The 21,641-nt window shown below is 33.9% G+C and overlaps 2 protein-coding genes across 2 annotated transcripts; one reads left to right on the top strand and one right to left on the bottom strand.

Moving 5' to 3' along the window:
- Positions 1–4,374: 4,374 nt before the first annotated feature.
- Positions 4,375–12,084, top strand: LOC132760165 (uncharacterized). The gene is made up of 8 exons (XM_060752085.1): positions 4,375–4,475; positions 5,216–5,271; positions 7,001–7,098; positions 8,361–8,688; positions 9,192–9,369; positions 10,018–10,265; positions 11,039–11,258; positions 11,838–12,084. The coding sequence occupies exons 2-8, from the start codon at positions 5,220–5,222 to the stop codon at positions 12,040–12,042; spliced, it is 1,329 nt and encodes a 442-aa protein (XP_060608068.1). The 5' UTR covers positions 4,375–4,475; positions 5,216–5,219; the 3' UTR covers positions 12,043–12,084.
- Positions 12,085–12,966: 882 nt separating this feature from the next.
- Positions 12,967–20,804, bottom strand: LOC132760217 (uncharacterized). Its single transcript, XM_060752142.1, has 6 exons — positions 20,784–20,804; positions 18,344–18,671; positions 17,574–17,754; positions 14,437–14,678; positions 13,877–14,117; positions 12,967–13,171 (listed from the first exon to the last, which is right to left on the bottom strand). The coding sequence occupies exons 1-6, from the start codon at positions 20,802–20,804 to the stop codon at positions 12,967–12,969; spliced, it is 1,218 nt and encodes a 405-aa protein (XP_060608125.1).
- Positions 20,805–21,641: the final 837 nt, after the last annotated feature.

The following is a 21,641-nucleotide window of genomic DNA, read 5'->3' as shown; positions in this document are numbered from 1 at the left end:
TCTTGTAGGATGATTCAATTAATTGAACTTTGTACAGAGTTCAAGCCAGATCATGTATTTTATTAGATAGCATCACTGGAAAACTCAATTACTGTTTCAATATTCTATGCTGCAGTCCATTTAACAGGTGTTTCAAAAAATGATTTCTTTATTGCTCATCTATCAGCATGCCTAGCAATACACTATGGAACATCACATCTTCCTTGTCTCATAAAAAACTTTGGAAGAAAAAGCCTTGGTGCATGTGAGTCACTTGTTAGGGACATTGACCTTGGTCAGAAGATGACCCCTATTGTTTTCGAGGTCAGTAGGTTAAAATCAACATGGCCTTGATGACAAAAATGGATTATATTATCAAGCAATGTATACTTCAGTACTTTTAGTGCTTTGATTATATTTATACTTATGTTCATATATTTGAAATCTGAACGGCAAATATAAGAATAAAGAGAGGAAAGTTCACGAAAGATAGCCGACAGTATATAAAGGCAGCGGTACCAAAGGGCAGGGGTACACAATCGGGGAAATAAATGAACCAATTGTTAACAAGAAAATGTAATATTGATTAACTTACCGAGCAGGTGAACGAATGCAAATCACAAAAGTGTATACCAGAAATGGCAAAAGAGACATGTTGGGCGCCACCTTGTAATGGTTAACATCTATAACACTACAGACGAGTTTAAAGCGGTTGAATGTGCAGTGAAATTAATTTATTGTGACTTAAATTACCTTTTTGGAGGGATTCTAAAATATAGATAGAGAAATCAATATATAGTATGTAAGTAATTAAGTAAGTAACTCTTTTATTGTAATGACATGTGTGCATGTAATAAAAATGAAATAATAAAAACACCCGACCCAATGTTCTGAATTAGAAGTGTTTTAATAGTTCACGTTGATCAACAAAAATAAAATGATTGCAAAATGGTTATGATATTATTCATGTAATATAATATTTAACCTGGAAAAGTGATGTAACTCAAAAGGTCTACCGTACGTTTAACACATTTAAAAACAAGGAACCTTGCTTATTACACATTTCTATAACTAAGATGTCATACAATGTCATACAATTGTAGATAGAGTTTCGACTTTTATTGTACTTTACTACGTATTTCGTTATTTTTTCTTGGAAAATTGCTCATTAAGTTTATAAATTCATTTTCGTTTGTTATTCAATTATTAAACTCAAGATTTAAATCACCAAAACAGTCATTTCGTATATGGTCTTAGAAAGGGCAAGCTATTAGGAAATGTTTTTAGTCCTCAATGTCTTATACCAGGGTTCGTACTTTTCTTCCTTGCAAGTGTTAATCAATATCTTAACTTGTGCACACAATCATTCGAAAGCAAATTTGAGTTGTCAAGCGACCAAATCTATTAACAAGTATGTTAAAGCGAATGCACATTTTTTCTTTCAAAACGAGATTATGTCGATAAGGTACCTTTGTATTCATTACCAACTCCGGAATGATTAATTATTTTACTACTGAAACAACTTTAAGTAAAACATCACCTATTACTTTGAAAAAATAGATTTGAAATACATTCCGATTTAATCTCTCAAAGAAGAATTAAATAAGTGTCGATGTAAGAAAAGGCCATTGAGGAAGCCTTCAGAATTGATGAGAGCAATTAATATGATAAACAAGATCAACAAGAAAAGGCGGCGTTAAATGAATTATTATGCAATAGATTACTTATCGAAGTTCGCTCCTGATTTATTTCCCCTTGCACGCAATTTGAATAATCAAAGCACAGAAGGCGCTGAATTTGTTTTGGGTCTCAGAATGTCAGAAAGGTGAAAGTTGTGAGACTATAAATCAATTTGTTTTTGTATAGTGCCACCAATGCTTTCCAGCGTTTTAATTGTAGTAGATTTGCTATAAGACTAATTGCAACACTGATACTCAATCCAATGTTTATTGATTTAAACAATTTGAAAAAAAATTGAGTTGCCTTGACTGGCGCAAACCCCTCGGCCACGGTGAATATATATGTTAATGGTCTGAAGAAAATAGCTATAAAGAATAAAACAATATTAGAAATCTTCGACCATTCGGGAATCATTTTGCTTGAAAATTTATGCGCCTGTCTTGTGACCATATTTATGCAGTGATCTCCCCTGAATTTTTCGGCCTTAGTGTTACATATAAAGGGAAGTAACCGCTTCAAAAAAGCGGACTACTTTCGGCATTTGCAATTAACAGCATTAGAGTCTGAAATTTCGCTACCATTATTTGATTGGTCTGACGACCAAAACAAATAAAAACTATTGGAATTATTATCATTATGTTATGGTCAATCAAATACGTAAGTTGAAAAAGTCACTGTTAACCACCAAATTCATTATTAGTAAAAACAATATTTTTGTGGTTGGACGGGCTACTTACTATACAAGTCTAAACAAAGTGGACTCTTAAGTTAAATGGTCTTTCTTTTCTTTCTAAAATACTTACTTTTCTTTCTATGAAAATTATACATACATACAGGCAATGGAGGAACTTTGATTTTTATATAAAAATGAAAATATTTAGTAGGTACATGTATTGTGTAAATATATCTCTATGAGAACAAAAGCAATGCTTTAAATACTACATGTATATTCAATTTATTAAAGAAACTTCACAGAGGGACAGTTTTGATGGGAGACATTACTACACCAAGATTGATTGGAAAAATGGATTTTTAATTCACCTCAAAGTTACAGTAGTCATGAATTTACTTAGCAGTTGGAGAAAATAGAGAAAATAAGAATCCCTAAAGAAAGTCTAAAAGGGCAAAATTAAAAAATTTGCAGGCTCGGTTTGATTAAGAACGTTTCCTCAATTAAATTGATTTAAACATATTTATTTAGGCTCGATTGCGAAACAAGTTCTGGCAACTCATATGAATCACTTTCTAGTCCGCTTCCTGGAACCAACCAGTACTGGTGTTATATGAAGAAACATGGTCGTGGCCCGAATAGGGCTCGAACTCATGATCTCTGGGTTGAGAGGCAGACACCTTACCACTAGGTCATCGCTCCCCTTCATTAAATAGTCTTCACGCTCGAGTTCGAAATGGTCAGCGCTCTAGCACCTTTGCCCTTTTATTTGCAAATGCTGAGGTTTTAATTGAAAAATTAAAACACTTCTCACAAGTTGGTAAAGTTGCCATTTAGTAGTAACCTTGAATATATATTTTGTGCAATTTAGAAACAAATATGTGTGCCAAATAACTTTAATTTAGGTATGATAGTGATTAATATTAATTATTATTAACACTGAACTATGTAAAATAAACTTGACTTTTAATTTGAACATAAAGGTTGAAACGATTCTTGGAAGTGTCAATAAACATGTGCCTAAAAGAACTTATAAACCATTATTATATAAGCAGATGCCCTCCCTCACGGATGATAAGATGTGCCTTAAAAGCTGTTAAAGGAAACAGTAAATCATGAAACAAATATCAACAAACAAAAAGACCTTCTTGTAAAACAATTGTACGGATAGAAAACTGCAACAATGGAATGTAGAAAAGCTGGGTCGGATTTTGAAAAGAAAATACATGTATATGAAGAAGGAAATCAGAAAGCTATTTTTTTAAATTTTCAAATTATAAAAAGAAATTAAAACTTGATATTTCACATTTGAAACTTTATGATCGTACTATACAGTAAATGACTTGGATAAAGTCAATAGATTATATACAATTTGAAAGATATTTGTAATTTTTGGGAGAATGTCTTCGTTTATTCAAATTGTATAACCATACTGCTGTTAGTTCACCAACGCAGAATTCGCTGAAAAATAGACTTGAACTGCAACATTTTTTTAATTTTGTCGTGTTGGACTTTCTTTAAGGATTATTATTTCTCTCTATTTGATAAGTTCTGACTAATCAATTTTATACTGTCATCCAGGCCATAATTGTTGAGTGTTAGACATTGTGGTGGTAACAAGAGATCAATGATCTCGCGCTCAAGTATTTAGATGTATATTAATGATACGAAACTGCAACTTTGTATGTTGAAAACAAGACAGTTCGATGGCAGAAAACAAAAATAGCAACTTCTGTTTAACTTTTCATCGTAACTATTAATATTCATTTCGCTATTTCGACATCAGCGTACTTGTGGTAAATGCTGATACTATTTAAAATCATCGATGACCGAATCGGGGACCGTACTTTGCATATATGCACATTGAAAGAGTGCCAAAGGTTGACAGTTTTGAAGGGTATGGTGTGCAACTACGGCACTATACTCCTATTGGAATGAAATAATTATAAGTAGTATAAAATAAAATGGCATTACATAATCTTGTGACGAAATTGTGTCATGTTGTGTCACATATTAGCACACACACCTACTTACAGAATATAGATAAGACGGTTTTAGGTTATGCATATATATATATAAAATCTTTAAGTTTAGTTTGATTTCAGTAGAGATAACGAGAAGACTTTATATAGCTGCCAATTTTCGTGTAAGTACGATAAATTTTGTCTGTGAATCTTACCTTGCCATAAGAAAACGACACACAATAAAAGTTTTTACATTCCATCTAAAATACCGAGTGTTAAGGACAAATTATAAAGTGTTGGTTTTTTACTAAAGAGTTTCTATATGAAATGTAATGATGTATTTCGTCATTTATATACTGTAACATCGTCTCTTTGACTCTGTTTTTTATGACAACTTACAACAACTTATCCCTGCTTTGTGGACTATATTTGATTACATTACATCTCCTGAACTACTAGCATCTTGTCACCTCAGTGCAGTAACAGGTTAACTCTTATATAATTAAATAGTAGTTAACCCGTTACTGCACTAAGGAAAGGATATATGTTAAGTGACATTTTCTCTTGAAATACATTACTTTATTGACAGCTCATGAATTATTTATGCTATGCGACATCTGAATTTGGAATACATTACTTAATTGGCGGCTCATGAATTATTTATGCTATGCGACATCTGCTTTTGGAATACATTACTTAATTGGCGGCTCATGAATTATTTATGCTATGCGACATCTGCTTTTGGAATACATTTGTTAATTGACAGCTCTTGGACTATATCTTGTTTACAGAACATCTTCTCAGTAACTACCATTGTAACATGATATATTTTCTACAATTGCTTATAATGTGTCAAATTCTCACGCACCAGAATCGCTTTTTATAAGTCCATTTGTTTCTAGCACAGATAATTTAATTGCAGTTGAATGACAATGGATTTGAAACTTCTTATCTTGCAGGCAGTCCTTATTTTCCAAGGTTAGTATATTTATAATTTTAGTTTGTTCAAACAATTCTTACATATGATATCAAAATCCTCACAAACTAGTTTCAAGTTTTTCTGTAATTTTATTGATATGATTTTTTACACTTAAGTCGTCTCTGACATCTCCTTATAGAATATCTAGAGTACACCTTTTATCTGTTAGGAGTGCAAATATTAAACCTCCATTCCTTTACTTGCGGAAACCGAAAATGATTGGCCTTTACAACCTGTAACAGTGAAGTATGACCAGGCTCTACACTGTTGACTTCAAAATTTTATATATCCCTAAAAATGATTATGGGCAGTCTAAAAATTTATTGTGGAAAATTTCATTTAAATTCATAAGTCACCATTGTACGTTACAACATTGAAGTAGACGCTATAACATTGAAGCAGTCGGGTTACATTGTACGTTATAACATTGAAGTAGTTGGGTTACATTGTACGTTTTAACATTGAACTAGTTTGGTTACATTATACGCTATAACATTGAAGTAGTCGGGTTACATTGTACGTTATAACATTGAAGTAGTCGGGTTACATTGTACGCTAGAACATTGAAGTAGTCGGGTTACATTGTACGTTATAACATTGAAGTAGTCGGGATACATTGTACGCTATAACGTTGAGGTATTCGGGTTACATTGTACGTTTTAACATTGAACTAGTTTGGTTACATTATACGCTATAACATTGAAGTAGTCGGGTTACATTGTACGTTATAACATTGAAGTAGTCGGGTTACATTGTACGCTAGAACATTGAAGTAGTCGGGTTACATTGTACGTTATAACATTGAAGTAGTCGGGATACATTGTACGCTATAACGTTGAGGTATTCGGGTCACATTGTACGTTTGAACATTGAAGTAGTTGGGTTACATTGTACGTTATAACATTGAAGTAGTCGGGTTACATTGTACGCTATAACATTGAAGTAGTCGGGTTACATTGTACGTTATAACATTGGAGTAGTCGGGTTACATTGTACGTTATAACATTGAAGTAGTCGGGTTACATTGTACGTTATAACATTGAAATAGTCGGGTTACATTGTACGTTTATAACATTGAAGTAGTCGGGTTACATTGTACGTTTTAACATTGAAGTAGTCGGGTTACATTGTACGTTTTAACATCGAAGTAGTCGGGTTACATTGTACGTTTTAACATTGAAGTAGTCGGTTTACATTGTACGTTTTAACATTGAAGTAGTCGGGTTACATTGTACGTTTTAACATTGAAGTAGTCGGTTTACATTGTACGTTTTAACATTGAAGTAGTCGGGGTTACATTGTTCGTTTTAACATTGAAGTAGTCGGGTTACATTATACGTTTTAACATTGAAGTAGTCGGTTTACATTGTACGTTTTAACATTGAAGTAGTCGGGTTACATTGTACGTTTTAACATTGAAGTAGTCGGGTTACATTGTACGTTATAACATTGAAGTAGTCGGGTTACATTGTACGTTTTAACATTGAAGTAGTCGGGTTACATTGTATGTTTTAACATTGAAGTAGTCGGGTTACATTGTACGTTTTAACATTGAAGTAGTCGGTTTACATTGTACGTTTTAACATCGAAGTAGTCGGGTTACATTGTACGTTTTAACATTGAAGTAGTCGGTTTACATTGTACGTTTTAACATTGAATAAGTCGGGTTACATTGTTCGTTTTAACATTGAAGAAGTCGGGTTACATTGTACGTTTTAACAATTTCAGTGACAGCTCAGTTTGATCCTATCGCGTTCACTCTAGGACAGGATTCTCATGTAAATGCATTAAATGTTGACAACTCAACCACAATACCATTTCCAGTGGTAAGTTTTACAGGTTTTAAATATTATATTAAGATATAATATAGATCCCTATCAATGATTTATTGCTGAATAAAACCCCTATTTGGAGTTCGTATGCGAGGACTTATACTCTTATATCAGATCATGTTCCTCACACTTGCCAACAACATTCATAATATATAATTCTTTCGTGGTTTGTTGTTATGTCTAATACTAAATACTATCAAAATTATTCATTGTATTACAGACCTTCCATTATAGACCAATTCACTTCGAAATAATATGACTTTGAAAAACCTTCACCAACGGATCACCCTAAATTTAAAGCAGCTCAAATTGGAGCACCGCAAAACACTGAATTAAAACACCGCATTTTTATTCCGCTAGACTGATTGGCATGTTTTCTTTTGCAACATACTTTATAAGTACTAAATCTAGTAATTATAGATCTACTTACAAATATTTTATTTGATGGAAGACCGTTCTCTAGCCGTTTTATATGATATGTTATTTTATGGAAGGTTTTTTAAGATCGAATCTATGTCAAAAATACCAGTTAGGTAAGTAGTCTCAGCAGACTATTAAGTTGTTGTATTTTTAATTGTTTTCGAATTTCTTCAAACGCTTTAACCCGGCATGGTAAGATCTTTCTTTGACCGACTTTACTGAAAATAATGCGGTGATTTAAGGACGAATAATGCGGTGACCTTGACAAAGTTGTACGGCGCTTAAATGTACACACATATGGAACATGAAAATCATATCAAATATACCAAAATAGGTTATTTAAGTGGTTTAACTTGTTCAAAACGAAAATAATGTACATATCTATATTGTATTTCGGTCAGTCATATGAACTGAACGGACTAGAATGTCGTTATGTTTTGTAATCAAAGCTGTATTTTTCACAGTATGCCAAAACTGTTTTCATTATCACGACTTAGTGAAAATCTTTGCATGTAGTAAAGAGTAATAAGCTTCAAATTATATGACACATTCAATGGAATGATTTTACCTTGTCTTGGGCAAATTACCATCTGTTGTTGTTGTTCTAAAGTTGTGCTCAACGCCCTATCACCGTGTCTTAGGTATAAAACTAAACCTTATGGGTCTATGATTTGGAATATTGACCTTATGATTTATTATCTTAATATGAGTATTTTTAGAATAAAATTTCAAACGTTTTAGAACTAAGTACAAGGTTTTCCACAGGAAATCTCTACCTTAACCAATCTTATCTTAACCAAACAGTATTATCAAATGTCCTTTAATTTATTTTTAAGGTCATCTTGAACCACGCCCAAGCTCAACTTAACAACGGGGTATTCACATGCTCGCAGGATGGATTGTACAAGTTTCAAGTGTATTCACTAACCAAGACAGACAGCAACCTTTTCCTGGAGCTGTACGTCAATGACAAACTTGTAGCCACGCTCTGGGCTCACACCCCCGGGGACTATGCGGCCGCTGGGAACGCTGTTATACTCGCCCTGATGAACGGTGATTTTGTTAAGGTTATAACGAGAAGCCAGTATAGTATCAATATGTACGGAACACCGGATGAGATTTACACCACATTTACTGGTGTCCAACTCGGCTCTCTGGAGCTAAGTAAGTCATTACATTTAAAAACTGTTACTCTGAGTATATTGCCGAAAATAAAATGAACTGTTTCAATGATGGGTACATTTTACATTTTCATTATAGAACTATCACTAAAATATTATTTTAGAATGACAAATACTATCCTTTAAGCTACAATCTCACTTACATCCTGGCAGAGCCCCGGTAGACGTCCGGGATGATCCGGGAACAACCGGGGTACATCCGTAACTTTGCAGGCAACGTCCTGGTTGATCCGGGAACATCCGGCATTCGACCCCGGATGGAATAAAATATTTAATATCACCGGAGTGGTCCGGGATGATCCGGGAAGTAAAGCTTTGCCGGCTTCATCCTTAGCTCTGCCGGGAACGATCGGGTTCCACCGGGAAATCACCATAGCTTTAGAATTTACAGACATATCAAATAAATGTTTTTATACAAATATATCGGTATTAAATGTTAATAAATTCAAAATATAGAATATTTGATAGATTGTAAGGCATTTTTAGATGCAGAAGGCTCAAAATTGTCAGCTTTCTCCGTGACCTTGAACCAACATCAAGACGTAGCAAGCGGAAACAACATAATGTACAATAACATTGTAACTGACGTAAATGGAGCTTATGACGTCACAACCGGTGTATACACAGCGCCATCTAGTGGACTTTACATATTCCACTTCTTCGGGTAAATTCTTATAATTTTATATCATTAACTGAGTAATAATGCACGTTTATAGTGTCGCCATGACAGTGCAATGTAACAACCAAGTGAAATCATTGAGCATGAAGTATTGGCTCCCTCCCCACATACTAAGTTAACAGTGTAAAGGGTGCGCGGACTAGGTATCAAAAAGACTAAGACAAAAATACATGTTAATATATAACGATGTACGTCATTTAAGATAGTAGATTATCATGCATTGCATTGGAAAAGCAACGTTTGCATTATCGTAAATTCTTTTCCTACAACGCTACTAACAACACAGTCTGGACTTTTTTATTGTCTGTCATCATAACTTTATTTAATTTAGTGTTAAAATACGAGTATCAAGACGCTGTCCTATGCCTTACAAATATCAAACACCGACATTTCTTACTTTCTAAAAAACACAATATTTATCAATTCCTGATGCAATTTATCTTTATGGTATTTTTCATCAACAAATTTTATTCTCTCAGTTTTTATTATGGTTTAAACACACAGGTATCTAATCCTTCGTCCTCCTATTTGTGTATATTTCGCCAGTGACTGTTCCGTTAGCATAACCTATAGCAAATTCAACATTTTAGTTTTGCGGTTCTAAAATGCCATTAATGTAATTTTAAATAACAGTTTAGCACGTCAGAACATGGAGCTGTATCAAGAATTGTACCACAACAACCACTACGTTTGCTCTATCTACGGCCTAACAGACCAGGACTGGGCAGATGCCGGAAATACTGTTCTCCTTCACCTTAAACAAAATGATCATATCAGTATTCGTGCCCACGGAAACAACAGCATTTACGGAACCCCAGACGAAATTTATTCCACATTTTCGGGAGCTCAGTTGGTGACAGAAAATGATATGTATTCTGGTCGTAAGTATTGTAGCTAACAACAAACTGGTAACTTTGGCCTCTGGGTTTTCTAATGTCACGAAGTATAACGGGGTCAAATGTACATATATATTGAAATTCATTGCCAGTGCTATACACCCTAGCATAAGAGCGTGATACTTTATTGTGATGATAAAAAAAATTAGATTTGAATTTTCACATACCCTTATAGATTGAACGCATAAAAGTGCTTCGAGCTGAATGTATTTCATTTTCTATTGGAATTTAAATCACACAGATTATAATGATTTCATAACCTTTGGCGATCGTTTAAAAATCTGGAAACAACGTGATTCCTCGGAAGCATTAATCACAACAAAATTACAAGAGTATTGCAGACTCGGTTTGATTGAGTCTGTACATTTAGTCTGTAAGTTTACTCGTGTATGAAGACCTAGCTTCTCCGTGCATTAGTTCAGGCCCGTTAAAGCACATGAATAGAATCACGAACAGTCTAGATAGTTTCCTTATTTTAAAATGTCTCTTGTGGGATTTATACTAACTTAAAGTTTACGGGTATCTAAACAGCTGAACCCTGTGAAAGATAGGAAACCGTGCCAGATTCTGATTAAATACTGTTGAAAAAGTGTGGTTAGTTGTTACAAACTAGTTTAACTACTACCAATTTCATTTCAATACTGAATACCTTCTTTTCTAAATAACTTCACAGAATTTGTTAATATTTTGTATATCACCAACCTTTGAGCTGAGAACAAATACAACAACTTGTTTTTTTTTCTTTTTTCTTGTTGTAGAAGAAGCAATCATTGCGTTCTCTGTTGGTTTATCCCATCATGCAACAGTCACAAACAGCAACAAGGTCATGTTTGATCGTGTGTTTCTTGACCTACAACGAGTGTATAATCCACAAACCGGAGAATTCGTCGCACCTGTTTCCGGTCTGTACGAATTCAACTATCATGCTCTCGGCAAGCAAAATGGTAAACTGTGGCTCGAGCTTTATCACAACTATAAGTAAGTTTTGTCTTTATTTATATTGAATGTTGTCTATGATGCTAAAAACTCAAAAAAGTGTTCATTTAAAGTGTTTAAACGCATTGTTTCGCTGCTGTTGTTGTTGTCGTTGTTGTTGTTTTGTCAAAAATATATTACCTTTAGACATTAACTGAAAAATATGTTGTTCCTAAAAATATAACCACTTTCATTGCCTGACAGTCAAAGTTTCATTTATGAGGAAAGTTGTTAACAAATTTCCAGGATGTCAAGCATGATTTCGATTTGGTTTGCCTTCGGTAATTAGTATTATTAGATCTACCTTTAAATTTATTACTACTAGTATATTTTATTATTGCTCTTACGTGCATAGAAAAAGGAAATTGATAGAGATATATTTTACTTTCTTCTGTAGAAACGTAAAAGCTACTTGATGTCTTTTGATTGGTCATTAAATCCTAATAAAAATACGTTTTTTTGCAATGAAGTCAAGAGCTCAAGTCTTTTTTTACAAGAAAATACTGCGACACAATTGATTTTTAGAAAATCCACATTTATTATGAAATGAGATGTATTTTAAATATTTTAAGCATTTTACAGGTATGTGGACTCTCTCTATAGTCACACTCCAGGTCACTATGCAACTGCCGGAAATGCAGCCGTCCTTGACCTTGACATTGGTGACGTAGTGTTTGTTAAAGCTCATAATGACGTGGACCTGTATGGCACCAGTAATGAGGTTTACTGTACGTTCACTGGATATTTACTTCACCCGGTGGGTAGTGGTAATGAAATTATAGGGTAGGGAGAATTTATATGAAGAATAAAAACACAACAAAAATGTTAACATGTGTTGTGTCATTACTTATTTCCACAGGTGACCGATAATGAAAGGTTGTTCAGACAAGAATCTTGAGCAGGTATATACCGACCAAATTTATAACCTACATGTAGTAATCAGTAAATTTTAGATTTCTGCCCACTGGTAAAACAGTGTGTAAACCGTCATGATCCCGTAGTTTTTGTGTGTGTGTTTTTTTTGGTTTTTTTCCATACACACTAAAGTTACACATTTCCATCTTTAAATTGGGGATGGTGCTACATTTTTAATTGCAATGCATGAATTCACGATTGATATGATGGAGTAACTTTCATAACTTTTTGATACTCAAAACACTGATCGACTACTTAAAAGAAATTTGTTTAATTTAATTAAGATATTAATAAGATATTTTAAGTTTAAATTAACATAATTTTATTTCTATTAACTTATACTAAGTCTCATTAGGATTAATAACCATAACATAATATTTTTTTAATGTTCGGTGCGGTAGGACCAGTAATGTGTCATTGTGCCTTTAAACCCAAACAACCAAACTTTAATAGACCGGGTGGTTAATGAGAAAATGCAGAATGGAACAATTTTAACTACATTTTCAATTAAGGAATCAACTCAAGGATTATTCTTGTAAAGTTTCATCACAATGAGCCAATTAGTTACAGGACATGTTGTTTAAAGCAAAGGTTGATAACAGACATGACGGACAAGGGCCGACCGCAATAACTCGTCTACATATTCTTTTCTCTCCAGGTGAGCTTAAAGCACAAAATATAAAATAAATAGATATATCTATTAAGTCAATTTCCGCGTGTTTAAATCCAATGATACTGATATTACATACAGAATCAAACATATTTAACTCAAAACTTTGATATTTATATGTTTTGTTTATCCTATAATTTCTGTCGGACCAGAAGTAGCAAACAGCAAGTAGCCGGTGAATGTGCAGTAAATTTGGGTATGACCGCCGAAAAGGTTCACGTCACCATTGGCGTTGACGTATACAACGTCGCCAGCGTCAAGTTCTAACACTACCGCATTACCGCCTGTGGCATAGTGGCCGGGAGTATGACTGTACAGTGAATAAACATACCTAGAATATACAAAAAAGTTATATCAATATATAAAATTATCACATGACCTTGAAAATAAATGACAGAACAAATCTACAATATCTAAGTGTCTATTCATAGTCAAGGTAGAAATGTACTTTTTTACGATTCCATTTTGGTTTTTATTTGGATTGTATTCCATGTCGGGAATATCCTTTTAAAGGTACTTTGAACCAATCGACACAGTGTAGAGAAATTCTATTTGCATGTTGCCTTTGCATTTGTTGTTTTTGGATTTTTTTAAAACACCAGTTTGTGAAATGTGGAGAAGGGTACTAAATGAAATAGTAGCGAGCCAGACGTGATTTCAAGTGACATTATAAAAGAATAACCTGAATTAAAAGTCAAGATTTTAAAGTGAATTTGTCTACAATGGGTACATTTTCCAAAATTGAGTTTTTTTAATTGAATACTTAAATAAGTTGTAATCATAAATAAGAATGCAACATTGTTAATGCTCATCTCACCCTGAAGATACGGTGTCCTGTTACAGCCATCGCGACTAACATAACACGGAACAACGAAGGTGAAAAGTCGAAATAACGAAACAACGATGGTAAAAATACGATGATGAAAAGTCGAAAGTACGGGATACCGTATAAAACATATACCGGGTATTAAAAAGTTTTATCTAAACACTTGTGTTGCGTTGTTTCAATTGTATGATAATATTCAGCCATATTTACTGAATAAAAAAAATCACAAACCTGTAATTATGGAAAAGCTCAAGCCAAATTCTCGAATCTAGCTTCCCAAGGGCGTGAAAGTTGAACTCGTAGAGACCTCCAACTGGAGCAGTGAATTCTCCAGTCTTTTTATCATACACAGAGTTAAGGTCAAGAAATACTCGGTCAAATATGACTTTAGTATGACTGGTGACTGTTACATGATGGGATAATCCAACAGAAAACGCTACAATTGGTTCTTCTAGAAAAATAAATTTACATCAGCAGGGTAAAAAGATATTCGTTAACCACATTTATCAAATAAAAAAACAACATATTTTACCATTTTAGCAATGCTTCTCATGTACTTACTATTATAATTCTGTAGAGAAATAATTTTTAATAGAAATATATGAATAAAAAAGGAGTTCACGTGTATATATTACAATATCCTGATTGTCAGCAATTATTATGATGCGCACAATCAATCAATCAAGGGTCTTAATTCTGAAACAACAGATACATATTTAAAATATAGGTCAGGTGGATAATATATACTAGTATATTTTAAAAATACTTACGGCCTGACGACATATCAGCCTCTCTAACTAATTGTGTTCCAGAAAATGTCGAGTAAATTTGATCGGAAGTTCCAAACAAGCTGCTGTTCCTATGCGCACGCACACTAATTTGATCATTCTCTTTCAGATGGAGTAATACGGTATTACCAGCGTCTGCATAATCCTGGTTGGCAAGGCCGTATATAGAGCACACATATATGTTGTTGTGAAAGAGTTCTTGCCAAAAACCTTTTTTTTTGAAGGGTTAAACTGTAAGCAGAACAATTTAAACAATGTAATGCCTGGCTTCCATAAGCTTAATTATGTCAATGTAACGGGAAGTACAATGATTAAGTTATTAAACATTTTTGCAACTTTGTTTTTTGCTTTTAGATGATGTGATCACGGCGAGTGGAGCCATGAAAATATCACCAGACCCGCTAAGGCTGCAACATTTTATTTTGAAACAGATGGCATAAGGTTTAAGACAAAATGCACAGAGATTTTTTGTAAATGCTCAAGCAAAAATGTTTGATATCCAGAATCAGAAACACACCTAAAAGAGTACCTTACAAGCTGATCGGATGGCTTTTAGAATGGAAAGGACAAGTGTCTACAAAGCTTAAGGGCTATGAGTGCAACACCAAAAATTGACAAATGAGTCCAAATAACAATAAACGAAGGAACCATGGATCTCCTTTGCTATAGCAAAGGGGCCCTAGATCGCTCACCTGAGGACATAGGAACTCTGGAACAGGACCGCATATTGCGGCGCATTTATAAATCCGTTACATCCGCCATTAATTTACCGTAACGTTCGGCGTAAGTTATCCCCCTTGATATGCTTGATTTTTATTTTAATTTTTCTAGTACTCTCTTTATGTCACTCAATACATGGAAAACTTTCACATTTCCTAGTTATGAATACCAGATGAGTGCCTAAAATATTTATCTATGGATCATGTTTTAATATTCCTTTTTTCATTTAGGCAAAATCAGTTGGACCATATTACTAGAGTGTCTGTTTTCTCCATGTTAACAAATCAAAACACGAATACGCCCGTTATAATGCCGCCTATACATGTCAACATGTGTAAACAATAAACCGTGAACGTTATATCCGGACGATACCCCATAGTTGACAAAAATAACGGGAACAAAATTCTGAAAAATAGTAATCAATTGTAGCCAAAGGGGAAAAACTCATGCCGGAAACGTTGCGGCGAATGTGGCTTTTTTATAATAGCGTAAAATTTGACCAGTTTCAAAAGAGACAGATTGGGTTCAATTGATAATATTTTTTTAGGCCATATACTCGGATAATACTAAAAGATATTTAGATGTAGAAGAAACGTTTTTAAAAACCGTTACACGATCGAAAATATGCGCCGCAATCTGCGGTTCCGTTCTCGATTTCCTATGACCTGATGTCAAACGGTCAAAGTTGAGCACCTTTTCACCCCCCCCCCCCCCAAAAAAAAATGGCAAAAACTAAATCATCGCAAAAAACACCGGATCAACCGTACATATAAGAAACATCAATGACTCCAGGGCAGGGCAAATTTTGACCATAGGGGCTTTATTTCAACAAACATGGTAGACAAAAACTAGAACATATTTCATGCCAAATATCTAAGCTCTTACTTATTTGGATTTTCACAAGAAGATATTTTAAGTTTTTACTATATACATGTTTATATAAGGAAACTCAATGACCCCCAGGGGCGGGGCCAATTTTGACCCTAGGGATTTTATTTGAACAAGCTTGGTAGACAAATACTAGAAGATGTTTCATGCCAGATATCTAAGCTCTAGCTTTTTTGGATTGTCACAATGAGATTTTTACTATATACATTATTATAAGAAAAATGAATGACCCCTGGAGCGGGGCCAATTGCGAACCTAGGGCATTTATTTGAACAAACTTGGTAGACATCCACTAGCAGATGTTTCATGCCAAATATCTAATCTATAGCGCTTTTGGATTGTAACAAGAGGATTTTTTTTAGTTTCCAATATATACAAATAAGGAAAATGAATGACCCACGGGGTGGGGCCTATTTTGACTTTAGGGCATTTATTTGAACAAACTTAGAAGGCATCCACTAGAAGATGTTTTATGCCAAATATCTAAGCTCTAGTTTCTTCGGTTTTTACAAGAAAATTTGTAAGATTTTTTGTAAAAGTTTCTTTCGGTTGCCATGTCAACCAGAGTTCTTCATGGAATTCAATTGTTTGAACAGTTTTGGTAGAGTTTCATGCAAGGAATATTCCTGCAAAATTTTAAAAGATTTGGCCAAGTGGTTTAAGAGGAAAAATTGTTTAAAGAAATTGTTGATGCACAGAAAGACGATGGACGACGGACAATGGGCCATCACAAAAGCTCACCTTGAGGACATTGTCCTCGGGTGAGCTAAAAAGGCAAAACCTAATTCGCTATTTAGCTGTGATGGTTATGATATAATAGTTACTCGTCGTATGTTACGGTTAATTTCTCAAAATTGGATAAAAACTACAATAGAAGCAGTAAACCTAGTAATGGTATGTGAACAAGCAATGAAAAAGTATAGTGACTCAGTTTTTTAAGTTTGATCAAGAAAGTTTGATTGTTAAGTTTTGTTTGGTTTTAAGGCGCGTCAACACGATTTAGATCATATGGCGCCGGAACAGGAGAGATGACTTTGGCTTACCTCGGGTGTTACCAACTTAAAAGCAACACCAGTTGTCAAACCACCTCACCTGCTGGAGCTAAAAGATGCATAGACTTCAGGAATTCGACTTTACATTTTTTGCATTTAGTCGCCTATAACAATCATACAGGGATGAATGGTGGCTACAATTATCCCTCATGTACAGACTCAATCAAACCGAGTCTGCAATTTTCATGTCACTTTGTTGTGATTAATGCTTCCGAGGGATCACTTTGTTTCCACATTTTTTTTAATTAAACCATTAAAAGTAACGCCTCAGCCACAAGGGCACTGATCAAGAATGATAATGAAAATAATATGTCCAACCCTGTTATATAGATACACTATTTTTAATGAATTAATATTATTAGATGTAAGGTTACAATGTTTCAGTCACCAAATATATATTATCAAGATTGCAAGTTGATCATAAAGCCAGCTAAGTGACAAAACATAGGCCAATCTTACCTAAAGAAGTGAAATATATAGAGTCCACTAGATGGAACTGTGTAAACACCGGTTGAAGCGCTATAAGCTGTGTTGGTGTCGGTTAAAATGTTATTATACAAGACATTTTGGCCTGTGTGGACTTCTTGGTGTTGTGTTAGTCCAACAGAGAATACTGACATAGGGCCGTATCGCTCTGCATCTAATAAACATAACGATAAGATCACGTGATGAATCTGGTAAAAGGTAATCATTTAAATATATCCTGCATATAGCGTGTTGCTGCCTCAGGCTAACATTCACCTCTTTGCAGTATGACTCGGTATATTATTTTCATTGTGACGTACATATCCAAATAACTAATTATACATGTTATTTGAGAAAGATAGAAACGATTAAACTGAAGTTGTCTATTATACACTGTATGTACAGAGCACTGGTATTTTAAAAGAACTTGCCATTGGCTCTGACATTTAAAATAACTAACTTATTATTTTAGTTACTTATAACATGCTACGAGGTGTGGATGGCAGCTTCCAAGTACCACTACCGTCTATACACAGGATCAATCAAAACGAACTTGCAACATTTTCAAATCTGCCGTTTTCTCTGATCTTTTCTATCAACCTTAATTTAACAGTATTATTCGTTGACTCAATGCAAGCAAACTTAAACAAGACCAGCAGTATAATAATGTTATATGATAACTAGCTAGCCTGACTGAAACAAGAATCTGAACAGGTTTTTAATTTACTGATATTATTAGTTGATTTATTTGAACTTTATGATACCTATTTCAAGTGATCCTAGTTGAACGCCTGTGAATGTAGTATAAATTTGTCCAGCTTTACCAAATATATTTACGGCACGTTGGCTTCGTGTTTTTACGCTGACTACGTCCCCCTCAACAAGTGAAGTTATGACGGCATTTCCGGCGGAAGCGTAATCTCCCGTTGTGTGTCCCCAAAGTGATGCAAGGAGTTTGTTGTTAACATATAACTCGAGGAACAGGCTAGAATTGCTCTTTGTGAGGGAGTAAACCTGAAATTTGTACAGTCCGTTTTCCGTGCAAGTAAATTCCCCCGCATTCACATTTGCTTGATGATGGTTTGTAATCACCTATGAAGAGATATGCTTAACAATAAGGTATCAATATATAAATATTATTTGTATCATAGTTTGGAGACCTTTCTGTAGAAAATGTGTCAGGGTTAAATCGTATACATATACATGCACAGTGCGTTAACTGGAGTGCGGTATTAGTTACCCGCACTCCAGAGCATGCCCATTGATTGGCTCATTTTTGCTGGGGTTTACATATTGTTGACGGCAGAGAAAGGGAAAGCGACAGAAATGTCATATCCAGATGTTCGTTCATTGGTTCATTTTTGCCGGGGTTTCATATTGTGATACAGGGAACGTGCTTTTATGTTTGACTATGATACAAAAGAGAAAGAACACCAAAACACTCGGCAATCTGATTTATACTCGGGGGCTACGCCCCCTCGTACAAATCAGATAGCCTCGTGTTTCGGTGCTCTTTCTATTACATAAATATTGAAATATTGCAACATTATCTCTACAGTAAAACCTTGGTAAAGATTTTTTAACAAATCAAAGTGCCGAAAAAGCAGGCAAAAATTGTTACTTTGAGTGGTGGTTATTATATATTAAGGGGATAAATTCAGGTCATAAATTGGGAATACACCAAAACTGATTTTCTGATATCCTACCATTTTTGGAGCTTATATCCAAATCGGAACGTAACAGAGTCAGTGGCACCATTGCGTGTCCTTGTTAAGGTATTGAATATTACTATACACGAAAAGCACTTAGCATTACGATTTCAATATGCGTTAAATAGAGGTCATGTAAATTTTGGTCAAAATTTAATTTTTTTAAAAAAATTCCCAAAAGTTGAAAAAAAACCCAAGTGAAAAAAAGTTCCCCCTAGTGGGGGGTATTTTTTTAAGTTGTTTTCCCTTTTTAAATTGCTGGAGTCTTTGACCAGACACTAGTTTTTTTTTGTTTATGAAGAGAAGCTTTTTTAAAAAGGGGTTGTTTCTGCTCAACAAACCGACCCTCAACATTTTTTGTGGTTTGGGGGGTTTTGGGTCGGCTTCTTTTTCCATTAAGAAAAATTAAACCCTTTTTATACAATCAAAACAAAGATAAATGTTTTTTAAACTATATGAAAAAACTCATCCCATTTGAAAATGGTTTTTTGGTAGCTTTTGGAAAGCATTTGAATGTCGCTTTGAAAATCCTGAAAGGGTGAAAAGTTATTGGTCATATTTTTGTACTAAAATAATTTTTTGGGTTAAAATTTTAAAAACTGTCCCGTTCTGAAAACTTTAATTTGATTACCCCAGAGCCGGTAAGTTAAATTTTAATTCAAAAAGTTTTTAATTTTAAAAAGTTGATATTTATGTTTTTTTCCCCTTTTAAGATAAGTTTTTTTTAAAATAAAAAAAGGTAAAATTTTAACCCCCAGTGCCCCGGGTGTGGGACTTATTCCGCCCATAAACCGAGAATACAACATTTTCATTTTTTCCATTTTGAACTTTTTTAATGATTCCCTTTTTTTCTTCATTGTACCTGTTGGCTGTTTTCGATAATTTGCCTGGAGAATCCATGTATGTGAGAATAATAAAAAAACATCTGGATAAGTGTGATCCCTCGGAAGCATTAATCACGACAGAATTTCATGTAAATTGCAGGCTAGATTGAGTCTGTACATGAGGTACAATGAAAAGGAGCAACGTCCCTCACACCGGTTTTTAAAGCGTTTTTCTTTTTGACACCTATTTTTGACCCTGCTGTTTGAAGAAAAACAATTGGCGGGAAAAAAGGTTGATCTTTTAATAATTAACTGAAAATAAAGGAAAAAACTTTTTTAAAAATTTCCCGTTTTTCGAGAAATTTTGATTTTAAAAATTTTTAAAAAGGGAAAATTAAAATTTGTTTTCCAGGGTTTTTTTGCCCTTAAAAATTGTCTTTATATTTTTTAAACAACAAAAAATTTTCCCCTTGAAAAAAAAAGGGAAAGGGAAATGAGGCACATTGAAACAAAGCTGTTTCGTTTTCCATTCCACCAGTGAAACAAAATAATAATGAATTTAATTTAGAAAAAAAACAGTATATTCTTGTAATATAAACCAGATATTAGTGTGGTGTTTAGTCTAAACTTTCTCATCTTATCTTTTGAAGAACGATAGCATACTTTGATACCTTATAATCTAGTTTGTCCATGTTTTATATAGGCTTATTCTTAGACAGTTACTCTAGTCTTAGGTGCCAATAATAAAACTGTATTTGTTCAGCATGAAATCTCAAGCATGCCTCCTAAGGTATTATAGATTACATGTTTTTCTTTAAAATATGAAAAAGCAAGACCACCAAGGATGGTTGGCATTCAATGAACGCATCCCTAACACAATCCAGCAACACATCCTCACCGACAAGGAGTCCAGCTGGCACCTATCAATACAGGGTACACGGCACATCACGGACGGAATGTCATTATAAATCATTCAAAATCATTAAGCCCGGGTTGGTAAGTTTTACTTTTCTGGCGTTTTTAAACCCAATGGGTTTAGGGAACACTCATTTCTTCAGATTTAAATTTTAAGGGGTCTGTGGGAACTTTTTTTTATTTTTCCCCTCAATAATATATAAACCCCATAATAAAGTCTTTTTTAGACTGATAATTTTTTTCAAAATCGAAATCCATCCATTTCCCCGTACTCACTGGGGATTTCATAATAAATATTCCCCACCAAGTCAATGGCTAAAAGCCAGCTTATTAAAAAAATTTTTGTTAAAAAACAGTGATGTGTTTTTTAATTCTAGAAAGAAAATAAAAACTGAGAATTTGGATAATATGGGGTATTGAAGTCAACAATGCAAACCAATTTATTTAATCATTTCCCTGTAAAAAAACAGGGCAAGAATAACGTGAAGTTAAAATGAGAATAAATTTCCCCATGAATATCTTAAATGTTTAAACATTCTGTTTGAAAATTTATACATTAGTTATTCATTATTAAGTATGATGTATAAAAAAAAAAAAAAAAAAAAAACAATGTC

The sequence above is a fragment of the Ruditapes philippinarum genome, unplaced genomic scaffold, assembly GCF_026571515.1.
Source record: "Ruditapes philippinarum isolate M1 unplaced genomic scaffold, ASM2657151v2 ctg2663_1_1_1_1, whole genome shotgun sequence".
Lineage (NCBI taxonomy): Eukaryota > Metazoa > Mollusca > Bivalvia > Venerida > Veneridae > Ruditapes > Ruditapes philippinarum.
Note: the sequence above shows the minus strand (reverse complement) of the source record. Positions and strands in the feature narration are given on the sequence as shown.

What these genes read in the sequence shown, in the direction of transcription:
- LOC132760165 (XM_060752085.1), top strand. Translation starts at nt 5,220, where the DNA reads ATGACAATGGATTTGAAACTTCTTATCTTGCAGGCAGTCCTTATTTTC. An exon ending in GGCAGTCCTTATTTTCCAAG is followed by an intron (nt 5,272 to 7,000) that starts GTTAGTATATTT and finishes TAACAATTTCAG; the next exon opens with TGACAGCTCAGTTTGATCCT. An exon ending in TACATATTCCACTTCTTCGG is followed by an intron (nt 9,370 to 10,017) that starts GTAAATTCTTAT and finishes TTTAAATAACAG; the next exon opens with TTTAGCACGTCAGAACATGG.
- LOC132760217 (XM_060752142.1), bottom strand. Translation starts at nt 20,804, where the DNA reads ATGGACAAACTAGATTATAAG. An exon ending in TGGACAAACTAGATTATAAG is followed by an intron (nt 18,672 to 20,783) that starts GTATCAAAGTAT and finishes ATCTCTTCATAG; the next exon opens with GTGATTACAAACCATCATCA. An exon ending in GGCTGATATGTCGTCAGGCC is followed by an intron (nt 14,118 to 14,436) that starts GTAAGTATTTTT and finishes TTATTTTTCTAG; the next exon opens with AAGAACCAATTGTAGCGTTT.